This window comes from Dromiciops gliroides, chromosome 1 (assembly GCF_019393635.1).
Source record: "Dromiciops gliroides isolate mDroGli1 chromosome 1, mDroGli1.pri, whole genome shotgun sequence".
NCBI classification, from domain to species: domain Eukaryota; kingdom Metazoa; phylum Chordata; class Mammalia; order Microbiotheria; family Microbiotheriidae; genus Dromiciops; species Dromiciops gliroides.
Genome location: NC_057861.1, coordinates 114811052 through 114825867, shown reverse-complemented (window position 1 = coordinate 114825867; position 14816 = coordinate 114811052). Strand labels below are relative to the sequence as shown.

Here is a 14816-nt window from a genome sequence, read left to right as displayed (position 1 = left end):
GAAAGTAGGTATTAAATGTGTACTGACTTTACTTGACAAGATAATAGGGATACAAGGACCAAAAAATATAAAAATATAAATATAAATATAAAAAGGCCTTGCCCTCCAAGAACTTACACTCTTGGGAGATACAGAATGTTATGGTGAGTCAATAATAAATTTTATTAAAAATAAAATATAGTAAAATCAGTACGAAATAACCTTAACAGGGAGGGGGTGTTAAAAATTGGACATTTGGAAAGGCCTCACATGGGAGAGGGCACCTGAGCTGAACTTTATAAGGAAGTTAGAATTTCTAGGAGGTGGAATTGGGAAGGGAATCCATCTCAGCTATGGGGCACACTTAAGTGAAAGATGGAAGGTTAAACCAGCTAAACCACCAGTTTGTCTAGAATTGGGAGTATATGAAAGGAAGTAACGGAAAATAATACCCAAAAGTAAGTTGGGAGTCAAATTGCAAAGTCTTTAAATATGAGATTAATGATTTTATTTGATTATTTTGAAGATCCTGGAGAAAATAAGGAACCACTAAACATTTGAGAAGGAAAGTAACATGATCAGATCTGCGTTTTGGGAATATTAATTTGGCAGATGTATTAGAATGGGATAGTTAGGTGGTGCAGTGTATAGAGTGCTAGGCTTGGGAGTCAGGAAGACTCCTCTTCCTGAGTTTAAATCTGGCCTCAGACACTTAGTAGTTTTGTGACCCTGGGCAAGTCACTTAACCCTGTTTGCCTCAGTTTCCTCATCTGTAAAGTGAGCTGGAGAAAGAAATGGCAAACCACTCCAGTATCTTTGTCACGAAAACTGCAAATGGGGCACAGAGAATCAGATACAACTGAAAATGACTGAAAAACAACTCCAAAGATTGGAAAGGGAAGAGACTAAAAGCAGGAAGGCCAATTAAGAGACTATTGAAGAAATTCAGTCAAGAGGTTATGAGAGGATTGTTTTTACTTTTTACTTCCTCCTGTCCTTATTCAAGAAAGACACCAAAACTAGAAGCAACAAGGATGTTTTCCTATCCCCTGGTATCTTAGAAACAGTTACTAGAGCTGACATATACCTCAAAATTCTTAGGGTTTATTCTAGTTCTAAGGAATCCCCAGTTTTACCTCTGTCATTTATGAACAAGTAAGTTAATATAGGGAATGAGATATTCCCCAAATAGTTGAGCATTTGTTTTAAAGAACAAAAACTGAGGCTTGCCATATAGCATTTAGAAATATTTTTGGGTTTAGATAAGTAATTTCATCTCTCTCTGGACTTCATTTTCTTCATCTGTACAGTGAGGGGGTTGTACTGGATCATTTCCAGGATCCCTTCCAGCTCTTAAAAAATGTTCATGACTCTACAATATATGCCATTTTCTTATGACATCATATGGTAAAAGTCATCAAATTCTTTTGAGGGTATTCTCAATATTTTCATGGAGTGGAAGGAGAAAATGGTGCAATAATTAAAATAACCAAGTTGTCATTGAACAACAACCATCCCAAAGGCTATGAGAAGGGGAAACAGTGGGATAACTTGCTCTTTGGGTGGTAGGTGTTATCTGACTTTAGAGCAGCTGAATTTTTCAATATATTGAAGAAACCAAGGAAAACCCATTCCTGAGTAATTAGTGATCAGGAGTACAGCCACAGTGGTACACTGTGTCTTCCTGTACTTTATGGACCTGAATCATTGGCCCACCCTTTGAATAAAGAAGGCCTTTATAACTTGGGTCAATATTAAATATTCATGACAATTCAAATTTTAAAGTCCACCAAGTCCAAGATCTGGAGAAAATAGCAGAGTATGGGGGGCAGCTAGGTGGCACAGTAGATAAAGCACCAGCCCTAGATTCAGGAAGACCTGAGTTCAAATTCAGCTTCAGACGCTTAAAACTTACTAGCTATGTGACCCTGGGCAAGTCACTTAATCCTCATTGCCCCACAAAAAAAAGAAAGAAAGAAAGAGAGAGAGAGAGAGAGAGAGAGAGAGAGAGAGAGAGAAAATAGCAGAATATAGTTTGCATGAGCCTTGTGAAATATTTGCTTCCTGAAGCTTGTTAAACAACCTTTGTCTGTTTTCACAGTGTTAAAGAGACCAGTCACTTCTGAAGAACTCCTGACACCGGGGGCTCCTTATGCAAGAAAGACTTTCACTGTAGGTGCTTTGGTTATTTTCCTGTGCCATTTGGTATATGGATTGTAAACTGCTGTGAAAGTGACTTTCAGATTTTGTGTTGGTAAAATAATTTCTTTATATGTGTAAATGAGTTAACATGTAAAGGACTTGGTAAACCTTAAAGGGCTATTATTATAATTATCAATATGTTTTTATATTAATTATAGCATATGTATATTATAGTAAGTATCATAATTACTAAAATAATTATTAACACTAATAATTATTATCAAAAGTTTTCTTGGTCTTTGGACATTTAAATCACAAATTTATTAATGAAAAAAAGGAACTCAAAATGTTGCAGTTCAATGTGTGCTTTTAATCTTAAAAAAATGCACTATCCAAATGTAATTACAGTTTGAAATACAAATAGTACAATCCTCCTGAACTGCAGTTAAATTCTAAGAAAAATCTAGACAAATTAGAGGAATCAGAATGGAAGATTGCCAAGGAGAGAAGAAAAAGCAGAGACAGACTGTGGTGTATTTATAAAAGCATGACCCAGGGGAAGTGGGGTTGAAACAAGAATCAAAACTCATTGGTTTGAATCCTCAATCTGTCACTTACTACTTACATAACCTTAAATCCCTTAATGTTTTTTTGTCCCTCTGTTTCCTCACCTGTAAATGAGGAGGTTTAACTAGATGAACTCTGAGGTCTGAGGACCTTTCTCAAGTGATAATATCATGAATCCATGAAGGGAAACAGTGCTTTTGACATGCAGCCTTACTTTAGTGACATCCACTAGACTCATGATACTTGTGATTACTCTGAACACAAGCAACCACAGATGTTAGGAAACATTTCCTGACAGAGTTATCCCAACATGGAATGGGCTGCTTCAGGAGTTAGTGAGTTCCTTCTCAAGAAGGTCTTCAAGCAAAGGCTGGACAACCACCATATGTTGGGGAGGGTTTAATAGGGATTACTTTTGTTTATGGTTGAACTAGGTTACCACTGAGTTCTTTTTCAACTTTAAGATTCTATGATCCTAGGGCAGCTAGGTGGCGCAGGGGATAAAGCACCGGCCCTGGGTTCAAGAGGACCTGAGTTCAAATCCGGCCTCAGACACTTGACACTTACTAGCTGTGTGACCCCGGGCAAGTCACTTAACCCTCATTGCCCCACAAAAAAAAAAGGAAGGAAGGAAGGAAGGAAGGAAGGAAGGAAGGAAGCAAAGAAGGATTCTATGATTCTATAAGGAAAAAAAAAGCAAAAAACCTCCACTACTTCCTACTTTAGCCAGAAGAAGAAAGAAAAAATGTTCCAGATGGACAGTGGCTTTTGGTGGTTAGCCTGGTGAATAATACAACCTGATCCAAAAATCTCTTCCCTGACACCTCTTTTTTCCTGCCTCAGGGAGGACTGTGCACACACCAAACTTTCTCATTTTCTTCCAACTTACTTGGAGTACAATCAATTTCAGCTCATACTTTCACTTTTTCCAGGGCACATCCATCGCCTCTTTAACCCCCTTCTTGTTTTCGGTGACCTTGAGAAAATCTTCTATTCATGCCTCTTTTTCTTCCCTACCCTCTCTAACACCTTTTATTTTTTTCTATTCAATTTCAGATATAAGAAATAATGCCTAAGTGTGAGGTCAAGGTAGTGATACCCCTATATAGAGGAAAATTTACCTGTTTTTAAGTGGAAGTAGCTATAATAAACCTCTCAAACTCTGGAAAATTCTCTTCTGAATCCCCAGAACTTTCAATCTACCTTTATATCCTCCCTTAGTTAAACCTACTTTTTCTCAAGCGCCAATGCTTAAAATAACATTAAGTCATTTTATTGGTGTTTCTATTTTGTATAACTGCCATCATATTTTTGGCCATTGGTATTATTTTTCATTGCAGTGTGCACTATCTTAGCTACATTATGGATTAAATGCTTACAGGCTAGCATGGGAACTTAACCGTTATAAATAAAACATCATTTCTATGAAGAAATGTATTTGAAACAGCCAACTTAGACATTTTTAGAACATGAGCTGCATGCAAGTTGAATACATCTCTATATCTTTTTAAGAAAATTATTTTTGGTGCATTTTACAAAAAATAGCTTTCACATATCAAATCTGCCTTTCTCCCAAATCGAATGTTCCCTTATAACAAAGAAATATAGTTAAGGAAAACAGCCAATGTAATGGCCATGCTTGACAGTGTATGCCTCATTCTGCAACTGTAGTCCACCACTTTTCCCCTAAAAGATAGTAGGTGTGTTTTATTTCCAGTCCTCTAACAATAAGATTGGTCACTGTGTAGAATTCCAATGTCTTTCAATGTTGTTTTTCTTTACATTATTGTAATCATTCACATGCCTTCTCTACAAGGAAAACCTTCAGGAGATCCAATTATGGGGTTCCTTCCTTGTCTGGATTTGTCATTTCACAGCTCTGTATTAGATTGTTCCTTCATCTAAAACTGCTGGTCTTAGGGAGTTCCCTGGGAGGCACTTAGAGGTCCGATGTCTTGCACAGGAACACACAACCAGTACATGTCAGAACTCAGACTTAAATGTCTAAACTAAGTGGCACAGTGGATAGAGGGCTAGGCCAGGAATCAGGAAGATACCTTCCTGAGTTAATCTGGCCTCAGACACTTACTAGCTGTGTGACCCTGGGCAAGTCGCTGTTTGTCTCAGTTACTCACCTGTAAAATGAGCTAGAAAAGGAAATGGCAAACCACTGCAGTATCTCTGCCGAGAAAACCCCAAATGGGGTCACATAGAGTCAGATGTGACAGAAATGACTGAACAACAACAAATATCAGCCATTAGGATGATTAGTATTCTGCTAAGTTTTCTTGATAATATGATCAGTTCAGGGCAGGTAAATAAATAGATCTGCTTAGTTAAACCTGAAGCAGAGATAGGCTTTGTCATAGCCTATGCTTGAGTGAGGCAGCTGAGTATAATGGGAAAAGTCCAAGATCTACAGCCAGAAGAACCTATGTTCAAGTCTCAGCTTTGATGTTTCATAGAGATTTGACTGTGAGCAAGTCATTCATCTGCTCAGAACCTCAGTGTTCTCATCTGTAAAATGGAGTCACTACGGAATGTACCAGCTACTTCAGAGGACTATTGTGGTAAAACCTAAACTGAATCTGAATAAACAAAAGTAATATTTATTTTCTTTTTCCCCCTCAAAACTTACCACAGTGCCTGTCACATAATAGGTACTTAATAAATGTTTATTAATTGATTGGTTGGTTTTCACTTGAAACCAAAGGTGAACTCCAAAGTATTTTCCAAGGATTCCTAATTGGACTTTTTTCCCTTTTCCCATGGATCCTAGATTGTTGGTGATGCAGTGGGATGGGGCTTTGTTGTAAGAGGAAGCAAGCCATGTCATATACAGGCTGTGGATCCCAGCGGCCCAGCAGCTGCAGCTGGAATGAAGGTATGTCTCTCTTGTCTTTTATATCTCCCTGTTGTTGTCATACTGAGCTTTCTATTTTGTGTTGTCTTCTTGGATCACAAGTCTCTGTGGCTTTATCATGTGCCCTTACGTAGACCTGCCTTTGTTCTGTCCTGTCACCCTCCTCAGAGTGCCCATCAACAGACACACACACACACACACACACACACACACACACACACACACACACACACCCTCTCTCCTTGATGTCAAAGTTTTTCTTTCTTTTTAAAAAAAATAATATTTTTATTTATAGTTTTGAGTTCCAAATTTTATCCCTCCCTCCCCTCCCCCACTCCTGAGGTACCGCCTCAGATGTGGGTTATACATGTGCAATTATAGAACACCCTCTAAATGCCTCTTGTTTTGGGTTAGATTGTGATCCTAGGGGCTGTTTCTTACTTATGACTTTCCAGTATCATATGTATCAAGTTTCCTTTTCTCATGCCGAATGAAGAGACCTCAGCATTCACTTTCCCTCCTGTCCCCCTCAGCTGATTCCACATTGGCCGTTGTTTTTCATTCGGTACAGTTGCCATGATATTTCCGTGCTTTGCAAATTGCCTGCTCATGAATGAAACAGATGATTGTCACATAAGATGCTTGGGGCCTTTTAAGTCAATAAATATTTCTTGGAGTAGGCCCCCCTCAGACTTCACCTAATTTTCTGTTTTGAACCTTGAGTGGACTTATCATAAAATGGAAGACAGAATTAAATTAAATTCAGCTAGCATTTATTAACTGTCTACTATGTGTCAGACACTGGGCTACGAAGACAAAACCAATATACCCCTGTCTCAGAGAGTTCATGTTCTAGGGGGGAACCTAGGTGTATACTAATAAGTAAGCATACAATATATACATAAAAATTCAAATGCGTGCTTTCAAGGACAACATGAACAATCGCAGGAATCAGAAAAGGTCCCTTATAGGAGAAGACAACTAAGCTGAGCTTTGAGGGAAACAGGGTTTCCAAAGAGAAGAGGTAAGGTGATAGAATATTCCAGGCATGGAATTATAGCATGTGCAAAGACACGGAGATAGGAAATAAAATGTTCATACCATCATTTCCAAACTGTGTTGCCTGTACTTTGGCCATTATCTTCATCTCACACCATCCCCTTCCCACCACTAAACTTTGGATTTGACTCCAGAACTAGACTTTCACCCACTTTCTGGCTATCTCCACCTTATGCCTAGGTGTTCTTGCCCCTTTGCTAACACACACACACACACACACACACACACACACACACACACACACACACACACACACACATACCCTGCCTTTCAGCTCCCTTTTCAAATTAGACTGTAAGCTCCTTGAGGGCAGGGACTATCTTTCTTTATGCTTGTATTTCTATGCCCAGCACTTAGCATAGTGCTTTGGACATGGTAAGCACATAATAAATTCCCATTATCTATCTATCATCTATCTATCTACTTATCTATATATCTAATTGTTCACAGTACACTATATTGTAAGCACTCTATGTTCTTTCATTTTATGTTTCTAATTGTCCATAGTACACTCCATTGTAAGCACCTAATGTTCTTTCTTTCTATCTATCTACCTAGAATAACAAGTAGGAGTATTTGGCTGGTGTGTAAAATGTATGAGAGGAGTAATGGACAATCATCCTGGCAACAGGCTTGAGACAGATTGGAAAGAATTTTAAATGGTAAAGAGAGGAACTTTCATCTTATCCTAGAGTAAGAGAGAGACACTAAAACTCCTTCAGCAGGGCAGTGACAAAGTTCTGTATGTGCTTTAGGAATATCTTTTTGGCAGCTATGTGTAGAAGAGGTTGGAAAAAGAGAGAGGTTGCATGGAAAGAAACCAATGTATTATCCTAATCCAGGCAAGAGGGAAAGGTGGGGATGGGTGGTGGAAACAAGCATTTATTAAGAGCCTACTATGTGCCAGACACTGTGCTAAGCACTTTACAAGTATTATTTCATTTGATCCTCAGCAATCCTGGGAGATAGGTGCTATGACTATCTCCATTTTACAGTTGAGGAAACTGAGGCAGACAGAAGTTAGGTGACTTATTCAGAGTGACTCAGCAAATGAGTATCAGGCCCAGCACTCTATCCACTGTGTCACCTAACTACAAGAGGTAGAGAGGAATTGAGGGCCTGAATAAGGGTGATTTTAATCCAAGAAGAGAGATGGGGATGAATGGGAAGCATGTTATGGAGGAAGAATCAACAGGTTTTAGCAATGGATTGTGTATGGGAAGTGAGAGAGTGTGAAAGTGGAAGATGACTCCAAGATTGTGTTGCAGGTCTGAGTGACTGGAAGAATGGTGGTGCCTTTGAAAGAAATAGGGACGTTAGGAAAAGGAGTGAATAAGGCTTATGAAGTTCTAGACATGTTGAGTTTGAGATGCCCGTGGAAATGACCAGCAAGAAGTCGGAGATTTGGGTCTGAAATAAGAGGGAGAGATAGAGACACAGAGAAATAGAGACAGAGACAGAGAGACTCACAGAGAGAGAGAGAGAGAGAGAGAGAAAGAGAGAATAGTCAATCAATAAATATATTTTAAACACCTACTATTGCCAGGCATCATGCTAAGTGCTGTTCAAATCTGGCCTCAGATATTTACTAGCTGGGTAATCCTGGGCAAGTCACTTGCCTCAGTTTCCTCAACTGTAAAATGGGAATAATGATAGCACCTACCTCCCAGGGTTGTTGTTGTGAGAGTCAGATAAGATAATAATTGTAAAGCATTTAGCAGAGTACCTGGCACATGGTAAGTGCTATATAAATGTTGGCTATAATTAGCTATTGCTTATGTAGATTTGGGGGGGTCTTCTACATAGAGATAATAACTGAATCTATGATCATTGATGAGGTCACCAAGAAGAAAGAATATATGTGTCTACATATATACACATACACATATGTATACACAGATATACATATATGTATATATGCAAAGGACTGATGACCAAGCCCTGGGGTACACCCACCCAATTAAACATGAGTGATGGCCCTTCAAAGGAGCAGTCAGACAGAAGAGTCAGGACAGAGAGGTATCACAAAATCCCAATGGGACAGTATCCAGAAGGAAGGTTTTTCAATTTTGTCACATGCTGCCTAGGTCAACAGAGAGGAAGACTTCTCATTTTCCCTTCTCATTCTCCTGTGTACATGCCAACACACCAGGAAGTGAAAGGGTAGCAGCAGGTAGGAATGAAAAAGCAGCAAAGAACATGGTTGACTTCTTGGCCTCAGAAGAGTCTTTTCTAGAAGCTTGTCTTGCTCTTCCTCTTGAAGGGTTGTGGAGTCCTCTGGGGAATTCAGTGGGGAGCCCCACTGTGGGGGTGGGGAGAGCTGTGTGGAAGGATTATTGGCAGTGCTGACTTGTCTTCTAGTTCAGTGCTGTTCCTGTGGCATTGTGGTGGTGGGCACAACACCAAAGAGACTTGAAGGAATTGGCTGGAATAAAAAAAAGGGCGAGAATTTGTATGTGTGCCAGGACCGAACATTTCAATTTGTAATGGAACTCTTGGCCACAGGAAGGATTTTCTATTCTACTTCCACAGAGATGTACCTAGCAGAGTTTATTTTTGGAAGATTGCCTTGGTTTGTACTGTGCAGGTTCTTTGTTTATGAAACTTATGGTTGCTCATTTCTTTCACTTCAAGCGTATTTCCTTTGCTTTCCTTCCCACTGAACTGGGTACTTATGGAAAGGCAAAGATTTGTCCCTCAGTTAAATGTGTCTTTTCACTTAATTAAATGCCTGGTGAGTTCCATTCACTTTGAGTAATCTTTATTGAGTAGCTGGTGTAGTAGTGCTAGGCATTATCAATTGAGTAATTATTGAATTAACCCTGTAATAGAATATGTTGGTATTGAGAAACTCTGATAGAATGCTTTAAGGGGGGGGGGTGTCCAATTTACCATAGACTGCAATGCCTAATATGTGTCCTGTTTCAGACATTTACTGGCTATTTGACTTTGGGCTAGTCACTTGACTGCTCTAAGTCTCAGTTTCCTCATTTGTAAAATGGGGGAAATAAAATTTAACTCATAGGGTTGTTGTGAGGATCGAGTGAGATAATATATGTAAAGTGCTTTGCCATCCTTAAAGTACTATATAAGTGCTAGCTATTGTTATTATAGATAACTTTCCATGCTATGGAGTTAGACTGTAGGTGTTGTTTTTTTTCCCGAAATTACTGGATTTTCATTTTTTGTCAAAACATTTAGTATTGGTATAAGGGTTGGGATCAGTTAAGTCAGTCAAGTTAACTCATCCCACTTAAAGTGTCAAATCCTAGACCCATTACACAGAAAGTTTGGTTCAGATTGCTTGAGAAAATGCCCTATGGGCCATCTGTAAAATATTGAAGCCACTTCAAAACCAAACGATTCAAACACCTGGAATCTTAGGGTGAAAACCTCACTTGGGGAAGAAGAGGAGAGTTCTAGCCTTAGGTCTTGAACTTCACACAAATTCCCTCCTGCTTGGCTAGAAGAAGACCTTTGTGAATTTAAGTGTCCTAGCAGTGTCCCTAGGATAAGTGACAGCTGGTGTCAGTGGCTCAATTAGGTGCTGAGGATAGACTGGATACTGTGAAAAAAGGCAGAGTCAAGGATCAATAACAAGCACTATAGAAAAGCTATACCTTCCTTGAGGGAAACTTCTTGAGAACTTCAGAGAAAGGATTTCAAGGAGCCATGAATTATCCCTTTGCCCTGTAAGGGCTCTCTAAGCTTAAGCCAACTTTCTTCTGGTCTTGGTGTGTACTTATGGGAAAGTGAATCATAGACCTGAAGTTTTGTATAAACTATTTTTACTATTGCCACCTTGGAAATACCTTTGAAACTAAAAGCTAATTATGATTTACCAAGCAATTGATATCAACTGATAAGCATCAGGAAGAAACCACACCAGTGGGGCCCCTTAAGCTATATTATTGTGGTTATTATTCAGTCGTGGCCAACTCTTTGTGATTCCATTTGGGGTTTTCTTGGCAAAGATACTGGAGAAGTTTGCCATTTCATTCTCCAGCTCATTTTACAGATGAGGAAACCGAGGCAAATAGGGTTGTCTGACTTGCCCAGGGTCACACAGCTAGTAAGTGTCTGAGGCCAGAGTTGAACTCAGGAAGAGGAGTCATCCGGACTCCAGACTTGACACTATAGCCACTGTACCACTTAGCTCTAGTATAGTATTAGAACAACACTCCTCCCCTCCTCCAAAGCTACTCCTAGTTTCTAAAGGGACTGAGCCTGCCAGGGGTAAGTGTGGGTTGGAAGATCAGCAGATCAGCTTGGGAGACTGAACAACAGTAAAATTTGGTTCAAATTTATGGAATTTAGTAATGGTATAGGAAGGAATAGAGAGAGGGAGAGAGGGAGGGAGAGAGGGAGGAAGGAAGGAAGGAAGGAAGGAAGGAAGGAAGGAAGGAAGGAAGGAAGGAAGGAAGGAAGGAAGGAAGGAAGGAAGGAAGGAAGGAAGGAAGGGAAGGAGGGAGGAAGGGAGGGAGGGAGGGAGGAAGGAAGGAAGGAAGGAAGGAAGGAAGGAAGGAAGGAAGGAAGGAAGGAAATCTAATGAACTTGAATTTTATTTGTGATTCAAATTTTCTTTCAGTTTTGTTAACATGCAAGCAAGCATTCTGACATTATTGTCATTCATGAACACATGGACAGCTAGGTGCTCAGTAGCTACTACACTAGACTTGAAGTCAGGAAAACCTGAGTTTGAATCTAGCCCTACTAGCTGTGTGACCCTGGCCAAGTCACTTAGTGTCTCTCAGCCTCAGGTTCCTCACTTATAAAATGGGGCTGATAAATAGCACCTAACCCACAGGGTGGTTGTAAGCATCCAGAAGAGCTAACATATGTAAATACTTTGCAAACCATAAAGCACTATATAAATGCTAGTTATTGTTATGATTATGTCATGATTTTTCATTTAACATTATTTCCTGTACAATATTCTACATAAAGGATTTTGTTGTTTAGTCTTTTTCTTGGCAAAAATACCGAATGGTTTGCCATTTCCTTCTCTAGCTCACTTTATAGATAAGAAAACTGAGGCAAACAAGGTTAAGTGACTTGTCCAGGGCCACCCACCTAGTAAGTATTTGAGGCTGGATTTGAACTCAGGAAGATGAGTCTTATGACTCCAGGCCCAGTGCTCTATCCACTGCACCACCTAGCCACCCTATATAAGGTGATATATAGATATAGACATAGGTATAGCTATATAGATATAGACATAGACATAGATATAGACAGACTGACAGAGATATAGACATAGACATAGATATAGATGTACATGTACATATACACATTTTATATATGTATATATACATATACATATGTATTTATATATTTAATTTATATATAGTTTATAGTCATCAAACTTGTTATTTTAATAGTTAGAATTCTAAACAGTCTACCACATTTCCTGAGACCTTTTTATTGAATACACTTCTATCTCCTTCTTACATCTCTCTTACTAGCTTGATGACTGGGCATTTAATCTCTCTGAGATTTGGTTTCCTTATCTACAAATTAAAATAATCATAGCTATAGTGCCCATTTTATATGGATGCTTTCAGGCTTAAATACAATAATGTTTATAAAGTATTTTGCAAATTTAAAAGTACTAGATGAATGTCAGCTATTTTGTCTCCATATTGTACCCTCATTGTTACCCTATGGTATTTGGGTAAAGATTCACCCTATGCACTTTGTTACCAAGTGCAATCTATAATAACAATAATAATAACCAGCATTTATATAACACATTTAAGTTTGCAGCAGGATTTGCCTATGTTAACTTATTTGATCCCCACAACATCCTTATGAGACAGGTAATATTTTTATCCCCATTTTTACATGAGGAATCAGAAGCATGCAGAGGTTAAGTGACTTGCCCAGGGTTATAGCTAGTAAATTTTTGAAGCATGATTTGAATTCATATCTTCCTGACTTCAAGGCCCTGACTTTATCCACTGTACCGCCTGGCTACCAAGAAAGCAATAATGTTAACTGACACATATAATGTTTCAAAGTTTGCTTTGCATTCATTATCTTATCTGGGCCTCACAACAGCTCTATGGGCTAGGTACTACAGGTACTATTCTCTTATTTTACAGAGTGGAAACTTGGATCTAGGGGCGGTTATGTTATTTGTCTATGGTCACGTAGCTAGTAAGTGTTTGAGGAGATGCATCATGATTTCATGCCCAGAAAATAGGCAGAAAATGTATTACATTTATTTTACTGCAACCCATAGGAAGAACAGCATAAAAAAAGGGGGGAGATAAATTTTGTCTGCCCCCCTACCACACTACCCTAATCTTAATTTTAATAGTAGTATCTCTGACCCACCTTCCCTATTAACAGATCTTTGGCTACATAAACTGGTATCACTTGTATGGTATCACCATTTGCATTAGCTATAAGATTAAAATTTTACCAGGGTTTTTTATTTGTTCATTTATTTACTTACTTATTTTGGAGGCAATCAGGATTAAGTGACTTGCCCAGGGTCACACAGCTAGTTAGTGTCAAGTTTCTGAGGCCGGATTTGAACCCAGGTACTCCTGAATCCAGGGCCTGTGCTTATCCACTGTGCCACCTAGTTGCCCCCATTCATTCTTTTTTTTTTTTTTTTTTTTTTTTGCAGCGCAGTTGGAGTTAAGTGACTTGCCCAGGGTCACACAGCTAGTAAGTGTCAAGTGTCTGAGGCTGGATTTGAACTCAGGTACTCCTGAATCCAGGGCCGGTGCTTTAACCACTGCGCCATCTAGCTGACCCCTCCCCCCATTCATTCTTAAGCAGAAAAGTTTGATAACTTCAAAAAGGTTGAAGACCTCCGGCTCAAAGCAGTTTCTTCTGTGATCCTGTAGTCAGTCAATACTTCATTCCAAGGAATAAACAATAACAATGGGAGCACATTTATGTCTGATTACAGGTGTAGCTTGTGCACAGTAACTGTAGATTTGAACTTGGAATTGGCTATTTCCTAGCACACCAGGATGTCTGCCCATTGTTCCCAATTCTTTACTATCTAACAAATTTTATTAGTCAAATGAGGCAGAGGTGTAACCATGTCACCTAAATAACAGTAACCTATGACAGAAGATTGATGGGAACAGCAGCTGTAAATATTTTTATCTGCTCCCTTTGGAGACAGTAACAGAGAGAAGCCCTTACCAATCCATCACCACTATCAGGAATTCTATTTATATCATTCAAAACTTGCTTCTAGTCTTCTAATTCCTTTAACAAAATAATGAATAATTTATTTCATCAGTCCTCAATAGCCTTCAATAGCTCCCTCTTGCCTCCTGAATCAAAATAAAACTCAAAGCTCTCCATGATCTGGACCTTCCTTATTACCACTTAATTTTCTATGACCTTTCTCCTTTTTTCAGTCTGGTTTCTTTACTGTCCTGCTTATATGTGTTCCAAGAATCTTGATGCAGCTTTAAACTTAAATTACTTAAAACTACACTAAGATTGTTGAAATATTCTCTACTATGGCCTCATGCCAAACCTTCCCCCATGCCCTGCTCCATGCATTTTTCAATTACATTCCTCTTACCTAGATTTTTTTTACAAGAAGGAGAAGATAAAAGAGAAAATAATTAATATAATTTCTTTTAAAATGAGACACAAAAGAGACCCAGGAAGTAGTTTCCTATATTCTGTCACAAAAAGCCCAAGCTGGTGTCCTGTTGATAAATTTCTTCTGAATGCCTATTCAGTTCAAATACACTGAGGTTGGTAAGGTCAAGGGCACATGTTCTGCTGGACCTAGCTTGTTGAAGATCAAGTAAAGAAAGTGACAACTGTGATTTTTGGCCCCATTCTACCTGGTAGGGATTTGCTCTTGGGGCTTCAAGGTGAGAGATGTTAAGTCGTTTTGTATTCTTGTACTTGTCTGAGCAAGCTAAGGAGACTTGATTCAGCTTTTGTGCACTCATGGAATTTGACTCCTGGTCATAAATTCAGTACAAAAGACATCAGTGCTGTTCTCGGAAAGGTTTATTTTTCTTAGGAAGAATAATACAATTCTGAAAGAGAACAACATTTAAATTATTCCAGAGCAATTCTGTGCCAGCAGTTGTACAAACCATAGAGGTATTTCAAAACTCCTGCCCTTCTCTCATTTCCTGTTGTAATGAATGGATGGATGTTGGCCCGCTGTGTTTCTTTTCTCCATTTACTTAATTGTTTAAGTGTCAATTTT

At 38.9% G+C, this 14816-nt stretch overlaps 1 protein-coding gene across 1 annotated transcript in view; it reads left to right on the top strand.

Moving 5' to 3' along the window:
* DEPTOR (DEP domain containing MTOR interacting protein) overlaps positions 1-14816 on the top strand; it is a 172035-nt gene that overhangs the window by 122522 nt on the left and 34697 nt on the right. Inside the window, exons 7-8 of the mRNA XM_043978971.1 lie at positions 2081-2151; positions 5468-5572. Coding sequence (XP_043834906.1) covers positions 2081-2151; positions 5468-5572 — 176 coding nt within the window. The remainder of the gene's footprint in view (positions 1-2080; positions 2152-5467; positions 5573-14816) is intronic.